This window comes from Larimichthys crocea, chromosome XV (genome assembly GCF_000972845.2).
Source record: "Larimichthys crocea isolate SSNF chromosome XV, L_crocea_2.0, whole genome shotgun sequence".
Taxonomy (NCBI): domain Eukaryota; kingdom Metazoa; phylum Chordata; class Actinopteri; family Sciaenidae; genus Larimichthys; species Larimichthys crocea.
The window spans coordinates 17247290-17262796 of NC_040025.1; the positions used below are offsets into that span (position 1 = coordinate 17247290).

Consider the following 15507-nt stretch of genomic DNA (forward strand, 5'->3'; position numbering starts at 1 on the left):
TTGCTTTTAGATAATTGACCAGGCTCTTGATATAATGAACAGCCGCCAATCCCCATGCCAAAGGGTTAAAGCTCCCCTGGTTCTTGACTTGGGCAGAGAGAGTGTTGAGTTTCTTGGGAGAGGCAGGGGAATACTGATGAGTTTGGTGATGAAAGATTGCCACCCCCCTTCACCGATCAAAGAGGGGTGGTTTTTTAGGAAATACTGAAGCTTTTGTTTGCATAAAGAGTTCATAATTTTATGACATCAAGTTCATATGATGTTCGTTCTAGGCTGCCGGACAAATAATTCAATGTAATTTTGATCAATACCTCTATTGATATAGAGAGAATATTGAAGGGATGGGACTAGGGTTGCCTTAATTTGATCTTGATTATTATGGATATATTGCCCAGTCCTATTCTGTTCTCTTGTTCCATATGCTGCATCATAAGTTTATATTGATGCTTTTTCTCTGTTTCAAGTTTTTGCAGTCTCTGTTTTGTTTCTGTCTGCTTCCACCTTCGTGTTTTCATTTCTTACGTGGTGTTATAATGGTTACGTATATGCAAGGTTGTTCTCAAGCTTTCCCCATTTCTGTTAAATACTGTTTCTCGTTGCTTTAACATCATAAACTGAACAAAATCCCATAGTGCTATCTTGATGTTTTGGTTTGCCATGATTATACTGACAAGACATTTCCTTTTAAAGGTACTATTCTTCATGGGATTCATTCATCAACATGACCACCCTGATGTCATGATTCCGAAACAGCTTCAACGTCAGCGGTATGTCTGCACCTACCGCTTTTAGCCAGGATCACTTGGAGCTCCTATTTAATTCCATCGGGCACAGGTGGGATTTCAGAATTTTTTTTGCTTCGTGTTTGTTTCTATGTAGTATTATCTGGTGTAACTGCCTATGTAAATACAGTGTTTTCTATGTGTTTTTTAGGGGGCTGGACTTAACCCAATCCCTCAGCCAGCCAGTTTTCAGGCCATCTTCCGGACATCTGATTGTGCGGTGTTCGTTGTTGTGTCTCAAGCACATCAGGAAATGTGGCCGCAACAGATGAGACCATGGCCCTGTCTGCTTTTGAGTGTCCTCTCTCAGCAGCAGAAGAAAATGAAAGCTTCCATCCCCCTTTTGCCAACATTCCTGTCTTTCGTGTGTGACCATAGCTATCTACCAACCCCGCTTTGGTGGTGTCTTGTGGACAATGCACTGGTGTAATCTCAGGGTTTGTTGTTCGGCAAATTTTAACAAAGCGTCATGTGATTGTGTGCCGTGGTAGTTGGTTGACTATGCTGTTACCCACATCCTTTGACAGAGCTACCCCTTGCCACACTAAAAAAAAGGAGGGGCTGATGATTCCTTCTGAGGGCGCTGTAAAGGTCTGCGCAGCGTCAGCTGAGCGTTTATTCGCCCGTCCAGTCGGGCACAAAGCTGTTCAAAGTGGCTTGATCTGTCAGTTTTTTGTCCGGCTGAGATTGGGTTTCTGAGGATGTTGTTTTTTTCTGGGGGGGCCAATTCAAAGAAACACAGTTGGAAGGGATTGAACAACCACCATTTTGTGCTGAGTCATTATTTGTGTATGTCTTCCACTAAACTGGAGGGCTTGCCCACATTGCCAAACTGAACACCCTTGAGTTGCCAGAGTGGCAAACACACGGAAAAGGGTGTGCAAAAGGGTTCTTTTCCAAGGGTTTTAACTTTCGCACACCCACACACAACACGCTGCTATATCTATATCTATGCTATCTATATAATTATCGTATCTATCTATTATATAATATATATATATATATGCAGGTAGATGTAGATTATACATCATACCTATCTATATAAACATGGATTGTTAAAGTTGCAGTATGCATGCTTGAGAACGTTTTATTGACATCTCAGCAAAAGTCATCAACTTCTAAAAGTTACTGATGAACGCCGTGTGTTTAATCACTGCTTCTATAATGAAACTAACCACTTCATTTTATTTTAGATTAGATTCAACTTTATTCTTCATTGCCACAAGTAACACATCATAGACAATTAAAAAAATGCAGTTAGCATCTAACCAGAAGGCAGAGTGTGTACACATGACGGATCTATATAATATAGTGTGTGTATCTTAATTATATGTGTGTGTATACATATATACTATGTGTGTTATATATGTGTGTTGTTTGTATAATATATGTGGTGTGTGTATTATGTATGTATGTGTGTGTGTGTGTGTGTGTGTATACTATATGTATGTATATATGTTCATGTGTAATGTACACCTTAGTGCTCTTTATTCAGAAACCCTCATGTCACATCTACATTTCAGGATCTTCTTATTATAGACACATATTAAATGTTAAATATAAATATTTCAATATTTATCATCACAGTTATAGTGTTACACACATTAGTGGCTGTAAACACAAAAATACATACGTTGGTTTGGTGCTTACATAAGGAGTAAACATTTATAATCATCACTTTAAAAGTTACATACGTTGTTTTTGGTGCCTGTTTGTTTCCCAGATATATTAGTATGTGTGTGAATGGGTGTATAAGAGACATTAACTTGAAGAACTTTGTAGAAAGGCGCTTTATGAAGTTCAGTCCATTTCCTTGTATTAGTTTACGGGCAGCTCTGCCTTATCCAATATGGCGGCGACGTCGACGTACGATTCAGCGCTCAATGCGGCGTCTATGTATATATGTCTACGGTTATAAGGTTATAAGGTTTCAGTTTGTGTCGCTCGGCTGTCTCGTTCCTGTTCTCGCGAGACTTCATGACGTGTTGCAAGCGGGGTGAAATCTCGGGAGCTGCGAGCGAGCGCAGGGAGGAACAAACAGCTTCAAGACTTTAACAACGTGCATTAAGCTGACGGACTTTTTTTTTTTTTTAAACAACATTTCGCAAGGAGGCAGCCCTTCGAGATTATCTAAAGCTCAGGACGACAAATATTTAATCTAGCTTCCCCCTTTTCGTAACTTTTCTTGGGGGGAGAAAGTTGAACGCAGGCTGCACGGAGCTCGGAGGACCCACCTCGGAGCAGAAAGTCAAGTCGGTGGTCGGCTGTTGGTTCTGCAGGAATGTCGCAGAAAGAGAGACCCAAGTTTTACCGACAGGACGTCAACAAGACGATATGGGAAGTCCCGGAGAGGTATCAGAACCTGTCCCCGGTCGGCTCCGGCGCATACGGATCCGTGAGGTAAACTTTTACTTGAGGCGCTCGCTGACTTGTGAGAGTTTAGCCCAGTCACCTAACTTAACCTCCATTCATTTAGACGAGGCCTGCGCTGCACAGGCTAAAGTTAGGTTAGCTCGTCCTGATTGTGGGCTAGCAAGGTGGAGCCACGATGTGCCTTTCAAACAAGAAAACATGTTGCCTTGTTTGACTTATCTCGTTGTATCCGCCCGTAAAACTTAAAATAAACATATTTATGTAACTTTTATGTTCACACAGCAGGAAACGGTGCATAAAGGGCATGCTGCAGATACAGGAGCTAACTCACAAATCAGGTTTTCTAATTACTCGCACATTGTAGCTGCTGATCGTGTTTCCAGAGGTTACTTTAGTGTGTTTGGAAAAAGAGATTTAATTCACATTATGGATGCTCAGTGCCACCAAACACGTGATATAATCCAACTAGATTAGGTTAACAGAAATCGTTTGATTGTCTTCTACTGTCTCAGAGTAAAATAAATCTTAGTATTTATGAGAAGATGGCTTAGAGGTTACAGGGTTCACTCAAAAGGAATAGTTTAATAAATCAAAACGTATTCATTAACTCCATTAGCAAGGACACACATGGTCTTGTGTGTGAGTGATATATGATAATGAATTGCCTATAATTAAAAAATAGAGATATTTATGGAGTGTTTTTAATGATTAAAAGTTGCAGCCTTAATAAAGAGTTGCATGATTCAACTGTAAATGTCTGGTCATAAAAAATATCAATGTTCCTTCAATAAATCTTAATGAATACATCTTGATGCCTCCTCGTCTTATAGGTTCAGAAACACATTTGCAGGGGCTCATGTATCTTTATTTATTTTCTTTAAGACTTGACTTTCCCGGTAAGGTGGATTTCCTTAATGCTGCTTCGTGGCACAAACATAAGCTCTCTCAGAATTGACCTTCTGCTTTGGTCTGGTGGTGATGATGCTATCTAGGACACAACATTGTCGGCGGTACACTTTGTTTAGTGGGCAGATGTTTGTTTTGCAAATGGAAGTGGACAGCTGTGCTGTTGCTGGGCAATAGGATTATCTGTTGCTGGTCAGATTATGGTCCGCTCACCAGTGCACTGACAGTGATTGTTTTTTGTTTGTTTTTATTCAGACTGTACACTGCCTTATATTGTCAGTACTTACATAATGAACTCTATCCGATGAATCTCTGACCAGTTTATTTATACTGAAACCGCACAGATTTAATTGGTAGTCCAGCTGAACTACATTGTACAATGGAGACGGCACATACCTGAATGTACAGTATACTGAACATTAATAACAATTTAGTTCAATCAGAAATGGACTCATTCATCAGCATTATTTATAAATGGATTGATAAATGGACTGTATTTATATGGAGCTTTACATTTGGTGTCTTATAACACACACGTCGATGGCAACAAGGGACCATGCGAGCCACTGGCGTAACCATTGGGAGCAATATCAGTGTCAACATGTGGACAGAAGGAGCCTGGGATCAAATAGCTAACCCTGTGGTTAATGGATGACCCACTACATTATCTATATTTACTTATTAAAGTGGGAAAAGTTTGGATCAAAGCAGCTAATGTTGGTGTTGCTTCATGTTTTATTCAAATATAATTGCCAGAACCTTTAGGAAGTATATTTTTTTCTACTTTGCTCACTGATATTAACTGATATTTTTGAGCACTCTGCACCAACTTTCTGTCTTTCTCTCTTTTTCCTCCATGTTTATAATTTCATTGTGTGCATGTTTTAAAAGCTTAACACATTTGCACAAAAAGACACTTGTATTTGATGATATGGATGTAAAATATTGGCTATTCCAGCTTCAACAACTTGTGATATTGAGAGCTGCAGTTATTAGTCGATAAATTGATTAATTGCCAACAAGTTTGATAATCATTTAATGTCCAAAGACAAATGTCCAAATTCTCTGTTTTCAGCATTTTCTGGTTTCTCTAGTCATCTGTGACAGTAAACTGTATATATTATCTGGAAGTAAACAAAACAAGTCACCACTTTCTGACATCTTATCGACCGCAACTAAAAGATTACTTGAGAAAATAATTGACAGATTAATCGCTAATAAAAAATAATCGTTATTTACAGCTGTAATCTCAGCGGTTTCTCAGTTCCACAGGTAGCAGTATACTGACTGTGACTACAGTTAGGTGAGCTGAGCAGGAGAAGTGTTTGAGTTGGACACAATCCCCCTTTTAGAGTGCAGGCTGCAGGGCTGCTCCCAATCTGCTGAGAGATGACATTTTTTGCTGATGTTGCCCCTTTTTCTCGGCCAGGCAGCTCTTTCTGGACCTAATTTGGTTTTGAGTGCAAACTTGGCCTATTTTGAACTGAAACACTTTTTCCTCATCTGCCTTGAAATGACAAGCTTTCTGTGGTCTCAAGTTCATTTCTAGTTCAAAGTTTTCCATAGATTTTCAGCCTTTTGTAGGTTTTTATTCTTTAAAAACTTCACCCTGATTAAAAAGTTATTGTGTCATTTGAACTTACATGATTGTTCACTCCGTTTTAACAGCTCTGCATATGATATGAAGACTGGTTTGAAGGTAGCTGTGAAGAAGCTCTCGCGGCCATTTCAGTCCATCATCCATGCCAAGAGAACGTACAGAGAGCTGCGATTGCTTAAGCACATGAATCATGAAAATGTGAGTCAACTTGTTTCTCTTCCTTTTGCTCTGTGTGATGGTGCACGGCCACAAAGAACAAAGTTGTATGTGTCTTCTTATGTAATGCCTCATATGATTGCTGCAGTTTAATCAGTTTTTTATTCACAGCTCATTGATATTTTATTTTTTGCAGGTGATTGGCCTCCTAGATGTCTTCACCCCTGCTACTTCTCTGAAGGAATTCACTGATGTGTGAGTTGGATGTGCTTTTGTTTTAAAATAAATACTTTTACCCCAAGTTCCCCTCTTGCCTTTTGGCTTGTGATCACCTCAGCAACATGTGTGGACAATTGGAAAAAACTGTTTAACAAACTGCAGCCTTTAGTTTCTCAGAAGTAGACAATGCTAGCTGTGGCTGGGAAACACCTGGAGATGAGCCAGCTGACTAAACACACTGGAACATTTCTTAGACTGTCTGCTGTGTTAGTTATTCACTCTGTGGCTGGGAGTTATTTCACCAGCAGCTTCCTTCCTTTGCTCTCTGATTTCTGGCTTTGTGAAACATCTCTAGCCTAGCTGGAAAACAGGTAGTTATTGTTTGTTGATGTTGAAAGTTGTTAGAAATGGGAAGTGGAGCAGTTAGACAGTGAGTCAGTTGTCAGACGTATTGGCTCCCCCATCATGTGTGGAATGTCTCTTTTCTGCACACACTGAGCGGCTTGTATCAAGATCAAATCATGACGGAGAGTCCCGACAGAAAAATGTGTCTCAGTTGAATACTTGGAGTCGCTTCCTCCCTCTATTTTGAAGTCATTTCTAATACACCCCTGTATGGAAAGTTATTCCTCCAGATTTGACTCGTCCAAACCATTTTGGAGCAGGCGGAAACACCCAGGGATCCATCTCATGTCTGAGGCCTTGGTCAGCAGCATTGGCAGGATTATTTCTAATACCTAACATACATGTCATTTTGTGTGGGAGGAAGGCCACACAATTATGGGGAGAATATAACTCCCAAGACCGGAACCTATCGTGGGAAACTGCAGTGACTGCTTGAGCTTAGTTACTTTAGAATTTTAAAACAATTTCCTGATGCAAATCAACTTTGTTCACGAGAAAGTTGTTTGATTGTGCGAGTGTTCAGGGATGTATTTGCATTACAGGTTTTTCCGCACACACAAATGAATGTTTGCCATTTGCAGTGTGACGTAGTAGTTCCTCTGTTTTTCTTCTTCTCTGAAATTCATTCCTCGTGATGCACATGCATGTAAGGAAAATCCAAGTAATGCATACAGTCTCAGCCAGAATTTAAATGCCTAAAAGTGTGAGGCGGTCGACTTCTGCAAGAACACTCTGCATCCATGCTATACTATATGCGAGCTCCCTGACTGCTCTGACTGGGTTGTGTTTCAGGTGCTTTCACGCCTGTATTAAGAGCTGTCTGCTGTCAGAAGATTCAGACATTGACAGCTGGGACTAATGCACTGTAGTGTGCTGCAGTTTGCCTTTTTTCCTCAGTCATCTCCCAGAATAGCCTCTCTCTCTCTCTCTCTCTTTCTCTCTCTCGTGCAGTGTCTCTAATGACCTTTTCATATTTGACATTAAAATGGACTGTAGGAAGAGCTGATATCTTTGTTAATTTGTCTTTTTCTTTAAGACTAACACTGATTTTACACATTAAATTCTGTTTACCGTTTTCTGTCATGAGGAGAGTACTACTACATGTGTGGAAAATGTGGCTCCAGAGGGAGCTGTGTGAAATCTGATAACTGGCCTTAAGTGATGTCTCCTGAAAGATCTGGGGGTATGGAGTCACTTCAGGGTAGTAGCACATGGCTACCTTAGCAACAACTAGCATAATGCACTCAAATGTTTGACCTGAACATTGGGCAGTTGTGGGTAATGTAAAGCAGCAGGCTTTAATAATGAAGAACACTGGAATAAAAAGATATCATCTCTGGCTCTGTAGCATTGATTAGTTTTCAGATGTTCATCGTTAGTGCTACAGGAGTAGAAGTTAGAAACAAACTTTAACTTCTTCCTTCCACTTTGAGCAGTGTTTACAGTTGAAATGGAGAACAATCCTCCCAGATTAACATAATATTATGCAGGACTGGAGGCAATTCAAGGTCACAGATGTATGATGTTTGTGAGACTGGGCTCCAGAGAGAGAGAGAGAAAGGAAGAATGGAAAAAGAAATAGCTGGAGAGGGAATAGGTGGGTGGAGCGGAAAGAGAAACTGGTGCTATGAAGTTTATCTAACGCCGTGTTGAAGAATAAATGCTGAGTCAATGGTTGTCGCAAGGAAATGTCTCTTTATCTGCACATCTGCTGGTACATTGTAAATGTTCTGAATGCAGTATGACACCCAGGAAGAATCTCATAAATGCAGGTGCTGTAAGTGTGGTTCCCCTCTTGGCTCTAAAAATACAGACTGAGTCTGAGTCACAACGCGGTGGTAAAACTCCAGCCATGCTCCTGTTTCTATAGGAGAGAGGAAAACAGAGGTCACTATTTATATCCCTTTTTTTTTCTAAGGCGGGTGAACTTTGGAGAGTCTCTGTGTCCCTGTGTGCTGCTGAGAACAAGTTCAAGCATAACCAGGTGCTATTTTAAGGCCCAGCTCTCTGTGCTGTCTGTGAATAGAATAGTATTCATGAAATGGGTATTTGTTGAGCAGCAGACTGTCGAAGCAGCACATGGCTCTGTGTGTTTTGGCTTTCAAACTGCCACTGTAGCATCCTGCTCTCGCCTACTTCCATAAGTGCTGTTTGGGCATTTGACACAGCTCTGGGATTAGTTTTGAATTATCCACCGATGCAGTCCCATTAAGCCCATTTATCTGGGTTTGTTGTTAAATTACGTTCCATTTGTGAAGGGCTTGGCCTCTCTGTGCCTCTGGAGAGAAGTGAGAGTGAAAAGAAGTAGCAGCTAAACCGGTTTAAGCTCACAGCCATATGGGAAATTAGTTTCAGACTGCAAACAACTCTAGAAAAATGTGTTGGAAGTGCAAATATGTTCATTTGTATCCATCTGTCTTTTTATGAAAAGAGAAAACATTGACGTGTCTTCTGATATTTGAACTGTGACAATCTTTTATGATTGGCAGGTATCTCGTGACTCACCTAATGGGGGCAGATCTCAACAACATAGTGAAATGTCAGAAACTCACAGACGACCACGTGCAGTTCCTCATATACCAGATCCTCAGAGGGTTAAAGGTGAGTTTGTTTTAAAGGAGTAGTACGACTGTTTGTTCATCTGAGTTGTTTTCTTGCAAAGAGTGAGATGAGGAGGGTTAACACCACTTTCATATCTGCTTAACATAACAACAGACTGAAGACTGGTTGCCTGGCAACCTCACAGTGACGATAAGAGAAATAATTCTGCACATACTCTCCTGTAAAACAACAACTTCTAGTTTTTTCACGTTGGGTTTTGTGCAGATTAAACAAACATGATATAATGTGTTAGTTACTGAGCATTAGAGCTGCTGCTAGCCTGATTTTGTGTTCTGTTTCTAGTCTTTATGCTAAGCTAAGCTAACTGACCCCTGCCCATATTGAAAAGACAGATACGATCTTCTCATGTAACTTGCAAGGAAGCGATGAAGCACATTTCCCAAAATGTTAGATGATCCTCTTTAAACTGCTGATGTTATTTAACGCTCATGTTCTCCTCCATCTCTTTCCAGTATATCCACTCAGCAGACATCATTCATAGAGTAAGTGCCCACTTTGATCTGACAAATGTGACTTTGACCCTGTTTGGATTAAAAGCTTGTCAGGGTTTATGACATCTTCCACTTTGCAGAGTTGTGCCTTGTGAAAGGAAGCAAAGTCATAAACAGGACCTTTACTTTTGCATAGTGATAATGATGGTAATGCTTTTTATTTTAACGTTAACAAAGAAGGTATAGATTTGTTTCCACTCGGGAAAAGTAGGAATATTATACCAGAACACCAGAAGATTACAGACTGTTGGTCCAAAATGATGCTCATTACCTTAACTGAAGTTTACTCTTTATTCACAATTTCCTCCCTTCAGGATTTGAAACCTAGTAATCTGGCGGTAAATGAAGACTGTGAGCTGAAGGTCAGTGAACTGCTGCTCTCATTTAAAACTCCATGTCCACAAATGTGAATATTTTGTAAACAACTCTGCTTTTTTTTTTTTTTTTTGTACTTCAATTGCTCTCAGATTTTGGACTTTGGTTTGGCACGGCACACTGATGACGAGATGACCGGCTACGTGGCCACCCGCTGGTACCGTGCCCCAGAGATCATGTTGAACTGGATGCACTACAATATGACAGGTAGATCCCGTGATCTTCCCCAGTCACTTTCTGCACCAAAAACCTCATGATAAACAGAATTATTCTTTATATTTTGTCCTGCTTCTCTTTGTTTCAGTGGATATTTGGTCAGTGGGGTGTATAATGGCAGAACTGCTAACTGGAAGAACTCTGTTTCCTGGTACTGATCGTATCCTTTTCTTTTGAAAGTACAGTACGTACAGAGCTGGTGAGACTTTGACACACTATTTTGCATAACAAATCAAATAGGTTAAACCCACACGGACATGGTTGGGGAAATGATTTATGTTTTTGTTTTGTTTTGTACAGCACAGTAGTAGTAGCTGATCTGCAACGCTTCTTTTCTATTCCCTCCCATGAAAATCTGTTTTTCTGCTTCTTTGTTTCAACTTGACGCTGCCTGAGGCGTTTTCTTTTTATATTAAAAATGTAACACAGGTAGTACTTCCCTCTGGCTTGACATACCCATTGCTGTAATGTTTCCACTGGCGTGCTTTAACTCTTCCTACGCAGTCATTATGCATTGTTGGCTTAGGTCCACTTTCTGCCTGCACCGCTGCCAGTCTTTGTATGGGCCTATCAATCTGCAGGGTTTGTGCTCAAGATTTTGTTTATCTTTCTCTCCCCCTGCAAGTGTTTTCAGACTAGGAGCCAAGCTTGTAAATGAAGTGTACAACAGAGCCACCCACTTCCCTCCTTTTTTGCCAGCTTACGTTTCATCCACTCTGCCTTCTTTTCTCTGCAGACTTTTGTGTCTCGTGTGAAATATGAAGCAAATATAGTGATATTTAATATGACAGATGGTTTTTAAGTTTCAAAACAAGGCTGAAGACTAACAGTCAGATTACAAGTTCTCCCTTGTCCAGCATCTGGTCTTCCTTTACCGTGTGCCGGTAGACATTGATCAGTTGAAGCTAATCATGCTGCTCGTCGGAACACCAGGGCCCGAGCTCTTGATGAAAATATCTTCAGACTCTGTGAGTTCACAAAGTTACGCAAGGTTTTTTCTCTAACCAGTTTTCTGCTCCAAACCTGTAACTTTGCTGTGCAATAACTTGGTGTATCTCCTACCTGACTGACAGCATGTTTTCCCAAGCTTCAGCTTTGTGGGTTTGAAACTTGCTTTCTGCCTCTTAATTGTGTGAATTTGGTTTTGTTTGTCACAATGTGATTATGACACAGGGGACTGAGCTCTGACTTTCACTCATTGATCGTAATGCAAAGTATCATGTTGTGTCTTTCCTCTATATCTGCCAAAAAAGTGTCACATTTTGCTTCAAAGCTTGAAGTTTGCTTTTCAGCGTAACAGTGTAGTGCATCTAGAGTTTAGCTGCACAGTGTTAGACTGAGAAACAGCTTCTTAACCAACTCTGCTCTGTCGCTATACTCCCCTTGACACAAGCTTCATAGATATAAACCAGCTTCAGCAGATAATGCGTCTGACAGGAACGCCCCCAGCATCTCTAATAAGCAGGATGCCCAGCCATGAGGTGAGCAGGATCCACAGTTGCTTTCTTTAGATCAGACTGCAAACCAGGGCGGGAGGACAGTCAGATCTGCTGTAACTACTTTTCTTTGCTTTTAAAGTAACACAGCTCTTGGCTTAGTATCCTGTATTTACCCTCTGTGTTACCCCCAAAATGACAATATCCACATATAGCGGTAATAGTCTATGCCAAGAATGAACTATGTTATTCTATATTTAACTGTCTTAAGTTGATAAGGCACTGAAGGTGTTAACGGCCACACTACTGAGAGTGCTGGGCTCTGTTGACTCAAACTACTTTGGTCATGTGGGTTGTAAGGATCAGCACGGCCTCTAGGGACCACCAGATTTTAGTTTTCCATTTAAGTCGTTGTACGTGTGCGGTGTCTGAAATGCTTGCTGCATGGAATTGAACTTGTGCGGTAAAGGCATTTCTGTGCTTATCATTTCACACAGATAGTATTAAAACACCTCTACAACAACAAAACATGCCTGCTTAAACATAGGCTAGAGGTTGGTGATTAAAGTAGTTACTAACAGCATTTTCTGTGTGAAAGATGCTTCATTCTGTGTTTTTCTTTCTGTTTTTTGTTGCACATTTCTTGCTTCTCTCAACATGTTTTTATGTGTTTGGTTGTGTCGTGTTTTGTGTGTTACATATATTTCATTCCACGTGATGCAACCCAAGCTTTCCTCCTTTGTGAGGGACACCAATAACAACATTTTTGGAGTTGAGTCCCTCACAAAAGATCACATTCTACAGGATCTTTTTGACTCATCAGTTGCTGCATCAGTTTATTCAGTTTTCATCTCTTTTTGGCTTTCAAGGAAAAACATCTTTGCATTTATTGCATAGTTATTACTGCAATACAAATCCTGATAAATTGTATATTAAGTAATATTTGCAGCTGACCGCTTCAAAACAACACAGTGTTCTTCCTTGCAGCTCCAGGGCTATATATGCGATATATGTTTGCTGCAAACTACACATAGTCATCAACAGCAGCGGCGTGTGTGTTTTTGACACACTTTAGGCAGTTAAAATCTCTGTGGTAACAGACAAACAGACCTAAAAACCTACCTGAAAGGTCACCTGTCTCAGCAATTTCTCTAAAACTGGGGTTGTTTTGTTATAAAAAAAAATTTAAATGGTTGAAAATCTGTAGGCAATATGTAAGAAAGGCAAACAGTGAGCCTTTTGTACACTGCAGGGCTTGAGCTTGTAATGCCAACATAAAACGTTTTACACTCTTTGTAGTATTTATATAGATTAAGGATTATGTGATCCATACAGTCACTTCTGTAGATATAAATAATAAGTGAGCAGTAAAAATTGAACACGTGGCTACATTGAACAGAGTCAGTGGTATGCAAATTGATGCAAGCTTTATGAAAAAGGCAATAGTAGTGTGAGCTACATGTTGCTGCATGTGGGAGCTGATGTTTGATGTACTGTATCTATTTTTCCAGGCCAGGAACTACATTAGCTCCTTGCCACAAATGCCCAAGAGGAACTTTGCTGATGTGTTCATTGGTGCCAACCCACAAGGTAATACCAGAGAAATAGAAACAGGCCTTTCTCAACATCAGTTGTATTGTGTTGTAGTGCAATCCTTGCTAATTTGAATAAGTTATGTATTTCAAAATTCACATCAATGGTTTTAGGATTTCTTTGTGAGGAACGATGGATTGAAATTGAAACTTTGGCCTAAACTCTACATGAGATTTATGTTTTTCCTCATTCCTTCAATAGTGGCTACTTTTAACATAGATAAAAACAGCATAGACAGACAGACACAGATACTAAATGGTCATAGTTTTAGCCCTAAAAAAATAAAAGATTAAAACTTTTATTTAATTGATGTCCACAGTGACAAGGGAATATACTGTAATAACAGTTACTCCCGCAAATAACCCTTCAATTTTGAAAGTGTTTTCCAGTCCAGAAAAGTTCAAGTGACCCTCGATCATAATCTAACCACACAGTGGGGCTCTAATTGGGCTCTAAAGACTTTGGGAACTCGTTTGGACCCTCAGCAGTCGACTCAGTAGTTAGACTGAAAAGGTTTAAAATGTGTTTTCTCTTTCTAGCCTTTCAGTTGTGAGTCAGGTTGAACCAACGTTCAACCTACAAAACATAATTCTTGTTGCAAAACCCTTCATACAAAGTCACACGTATTTGTACAGAGGACTTTCTGCAACCTAAAAGCATAAAAGACAAAAATATATAAGCAAAATATAGAGCAGTCCTCTCAGCCATCTGACCGCACTGAATCAACCTTTTGTAGCAGGCGATTCCAAACTTTTGAACTGAATTGGTAATCCATGTTGATATATGTTTTAAGCTGTGGACCTTCTGGAGAAAATGCTGGTTTTGGACACAGACAAGAGGATAACAGCAGCCGAGGCACTGGCTCACCCTTACTTCGCTCAGTACCATGACCCGGACGACGAGCCCGAGGCCGGGCCATACGACCAGAGCTTTGAGAGCCGCGAGTTGGAGATCGAAGAGTGGAAACGTACGGCATTATTCTCCACAGAAACTCTTATATGAAAGAATATGTAGAAAAATATATAGACTCATTTGGGTATTAAATTATGTTATATAAACCTTGATATACATTTGAACATTTTCTCATTTCTTGCAGGATTAACCTACGAGGAGATGTGTAGTTTTGAGCCACCTATGTTTGACGAAGATGACATGGAGTAATCAGACGTGCTACCCGCATTGACCCCAGCCGCTGACAATTTGAAACAACCTTGAACACGTGTATTAGTGTTAAATGAACTCTCAGACACACTTGTATCAGAGTGCCTTCCAACCTTCGTCAGTCTTTATTAACCAAGAAAACATTGTCTTGATGATTAGCTCTTGTAAGGAGATCATTACCAGCACAGGAGAAATGAAGAGTTTGACTAGTTATCATTATTCTTATTTATGAACCACTAATGTTGATGGTCCGCCGCTGGGAAATGTCACTTCTTGCCAATAGCTGAAATAGTTTTATATTCAGATTTTTTAAAATTTAGACTTGGACGACTCATCACTGTGACACTGAGATGCTGAAATGTCTGGACCTATAGCTGTGCTATTTTGTGTTTTAAAAATTTTCTATCTAGTAACTTAAGAATAAGCTTTTCTTGTCTATCAATTGAAAAAAGGATTATGCTAACCTACCACTTACCCTGCCAAGCTGTCACATATAGCACTGGGTCCCATGTATTTTGTAAGATTCTTTTGGATTCATATATCTTCATGATTGTTCCTATATTTAAAAATGAGATCACTTTGAAGGTTTCATGTCTGTGCCGGTAGATTTTATGTTTTTAGGTATTTGACAATTTGAGAATGTGCCTATTCTGTGTAGTCACTGACTTTTTGTAGTGCTCACCAACCGAACTTCACACATTTTAATGTTTGTTTTGATAGTTTAGGCGCTCTGTGAGACTCTTGTGGCTACACAGAAAAATCTGAGCCTCAACAAGGCACCTAAACAGGAAAAAAAAAAAGAAACTCATACATACATGCTCTGCTCAAAAATATGTAAATATCTGTGCCATATTTTTTTAAATCTGACTTTTTGTCGTTATGTTATGAAACAATCACTTTTAGTATGTGCATAGTTAAAGACTTTGTGTGCGTTTGCGAGAGTGTGTTGTTGGTTTACTGGTTTTAAGTGTCATGCTAAAACCTTTAATAGAAATACTGCTTAAATGTGTAAAAGAGGGATTTCAGATGTATTTATACTTTGTGGAGGTGGTATTTATAAACAACAATCGATTGATCCCTTTAACTATTTTCAGTCCCGCAGAGTAACTACTATCTTCAGTCCTTTGTTTAACAAAATAAAGACTTATTTTTAAGAGACATGTGTCTTTTTC

At 39.8% G+C, this 15507-nt stretch overlaps 1 protein-coding gene across 2 annotated transcripts; it reads left to right on the forward strand.

The window, feature by feature from the left end:
* The first annotated feature begins 2723 nt into the window (after window positions 1-2723).
* mapk14a (mitogen-activated protein kinase 14a) lies at window positions 2724-15493 on the forward strand. 2 transcript variants are annotated; one of them, XM_027288605.1, is made up of 12 exons: window positions 2724-3182; window positions 5730-5859; window positions 6014-6072; window positions 8931-9042; window positions 9516-9545; window positions 9869-9916; window positions 10022-10136; window positions 10234-10305; window positions 11034-11113; window positions 13093-13171; window positions 13968-14141; window positions 14271-15493. In XM_027288605.1, the coding sequence occupies exons 1-12, from the start codon at window positions 3064-3066 to the stop codon at window positions 14333-14335; spliced, it is 1083 nt and encodes a 360-aa protein (XP_027144406.1). In that variant the 5' UTR covers window positions 2724-3063; the 3' UTR covers window positions 14336-15493. The 2 variants fall into 2 exon arrangements, with proteins under 2 accessions (XP_027144406.1, XP_027144405.1); XM_027288604.1 differs by lacking the exon at window positions 11034-11113 and adding an exon at window positions 11547-11626 and having other exon boundaries at window positions 2725-3182.
* The last annotated feature ends 14 nt before the right edge of the window (window positions 15494-15507 follow it).

Excerpts from the sequence above, each read along its gene's own strand:
- mapk14a (XM_027288605.1), top strand. The coding sequence starts at position 3,064 with ATGTCGCAGAAAGAGAGACCCAAGTTTTACCGACAGGACGTCAACAAG. Across the intron at positions 6,073-8,930 it reads CTGAAGGAATTCACTGATGT|GTATCTCGTGACTCACCTAA; the intron begins GTGAGTTGGATG and ends TATGATTGGCAG. Across the intron at positions 9,917-10,021 it reads ATGAAGACTGTGAGCTGAAG|ATTTTGGACTTTGGTTTGGC; the intron begins GTCAGTGAACTG and ends AATTGCTCTCAG.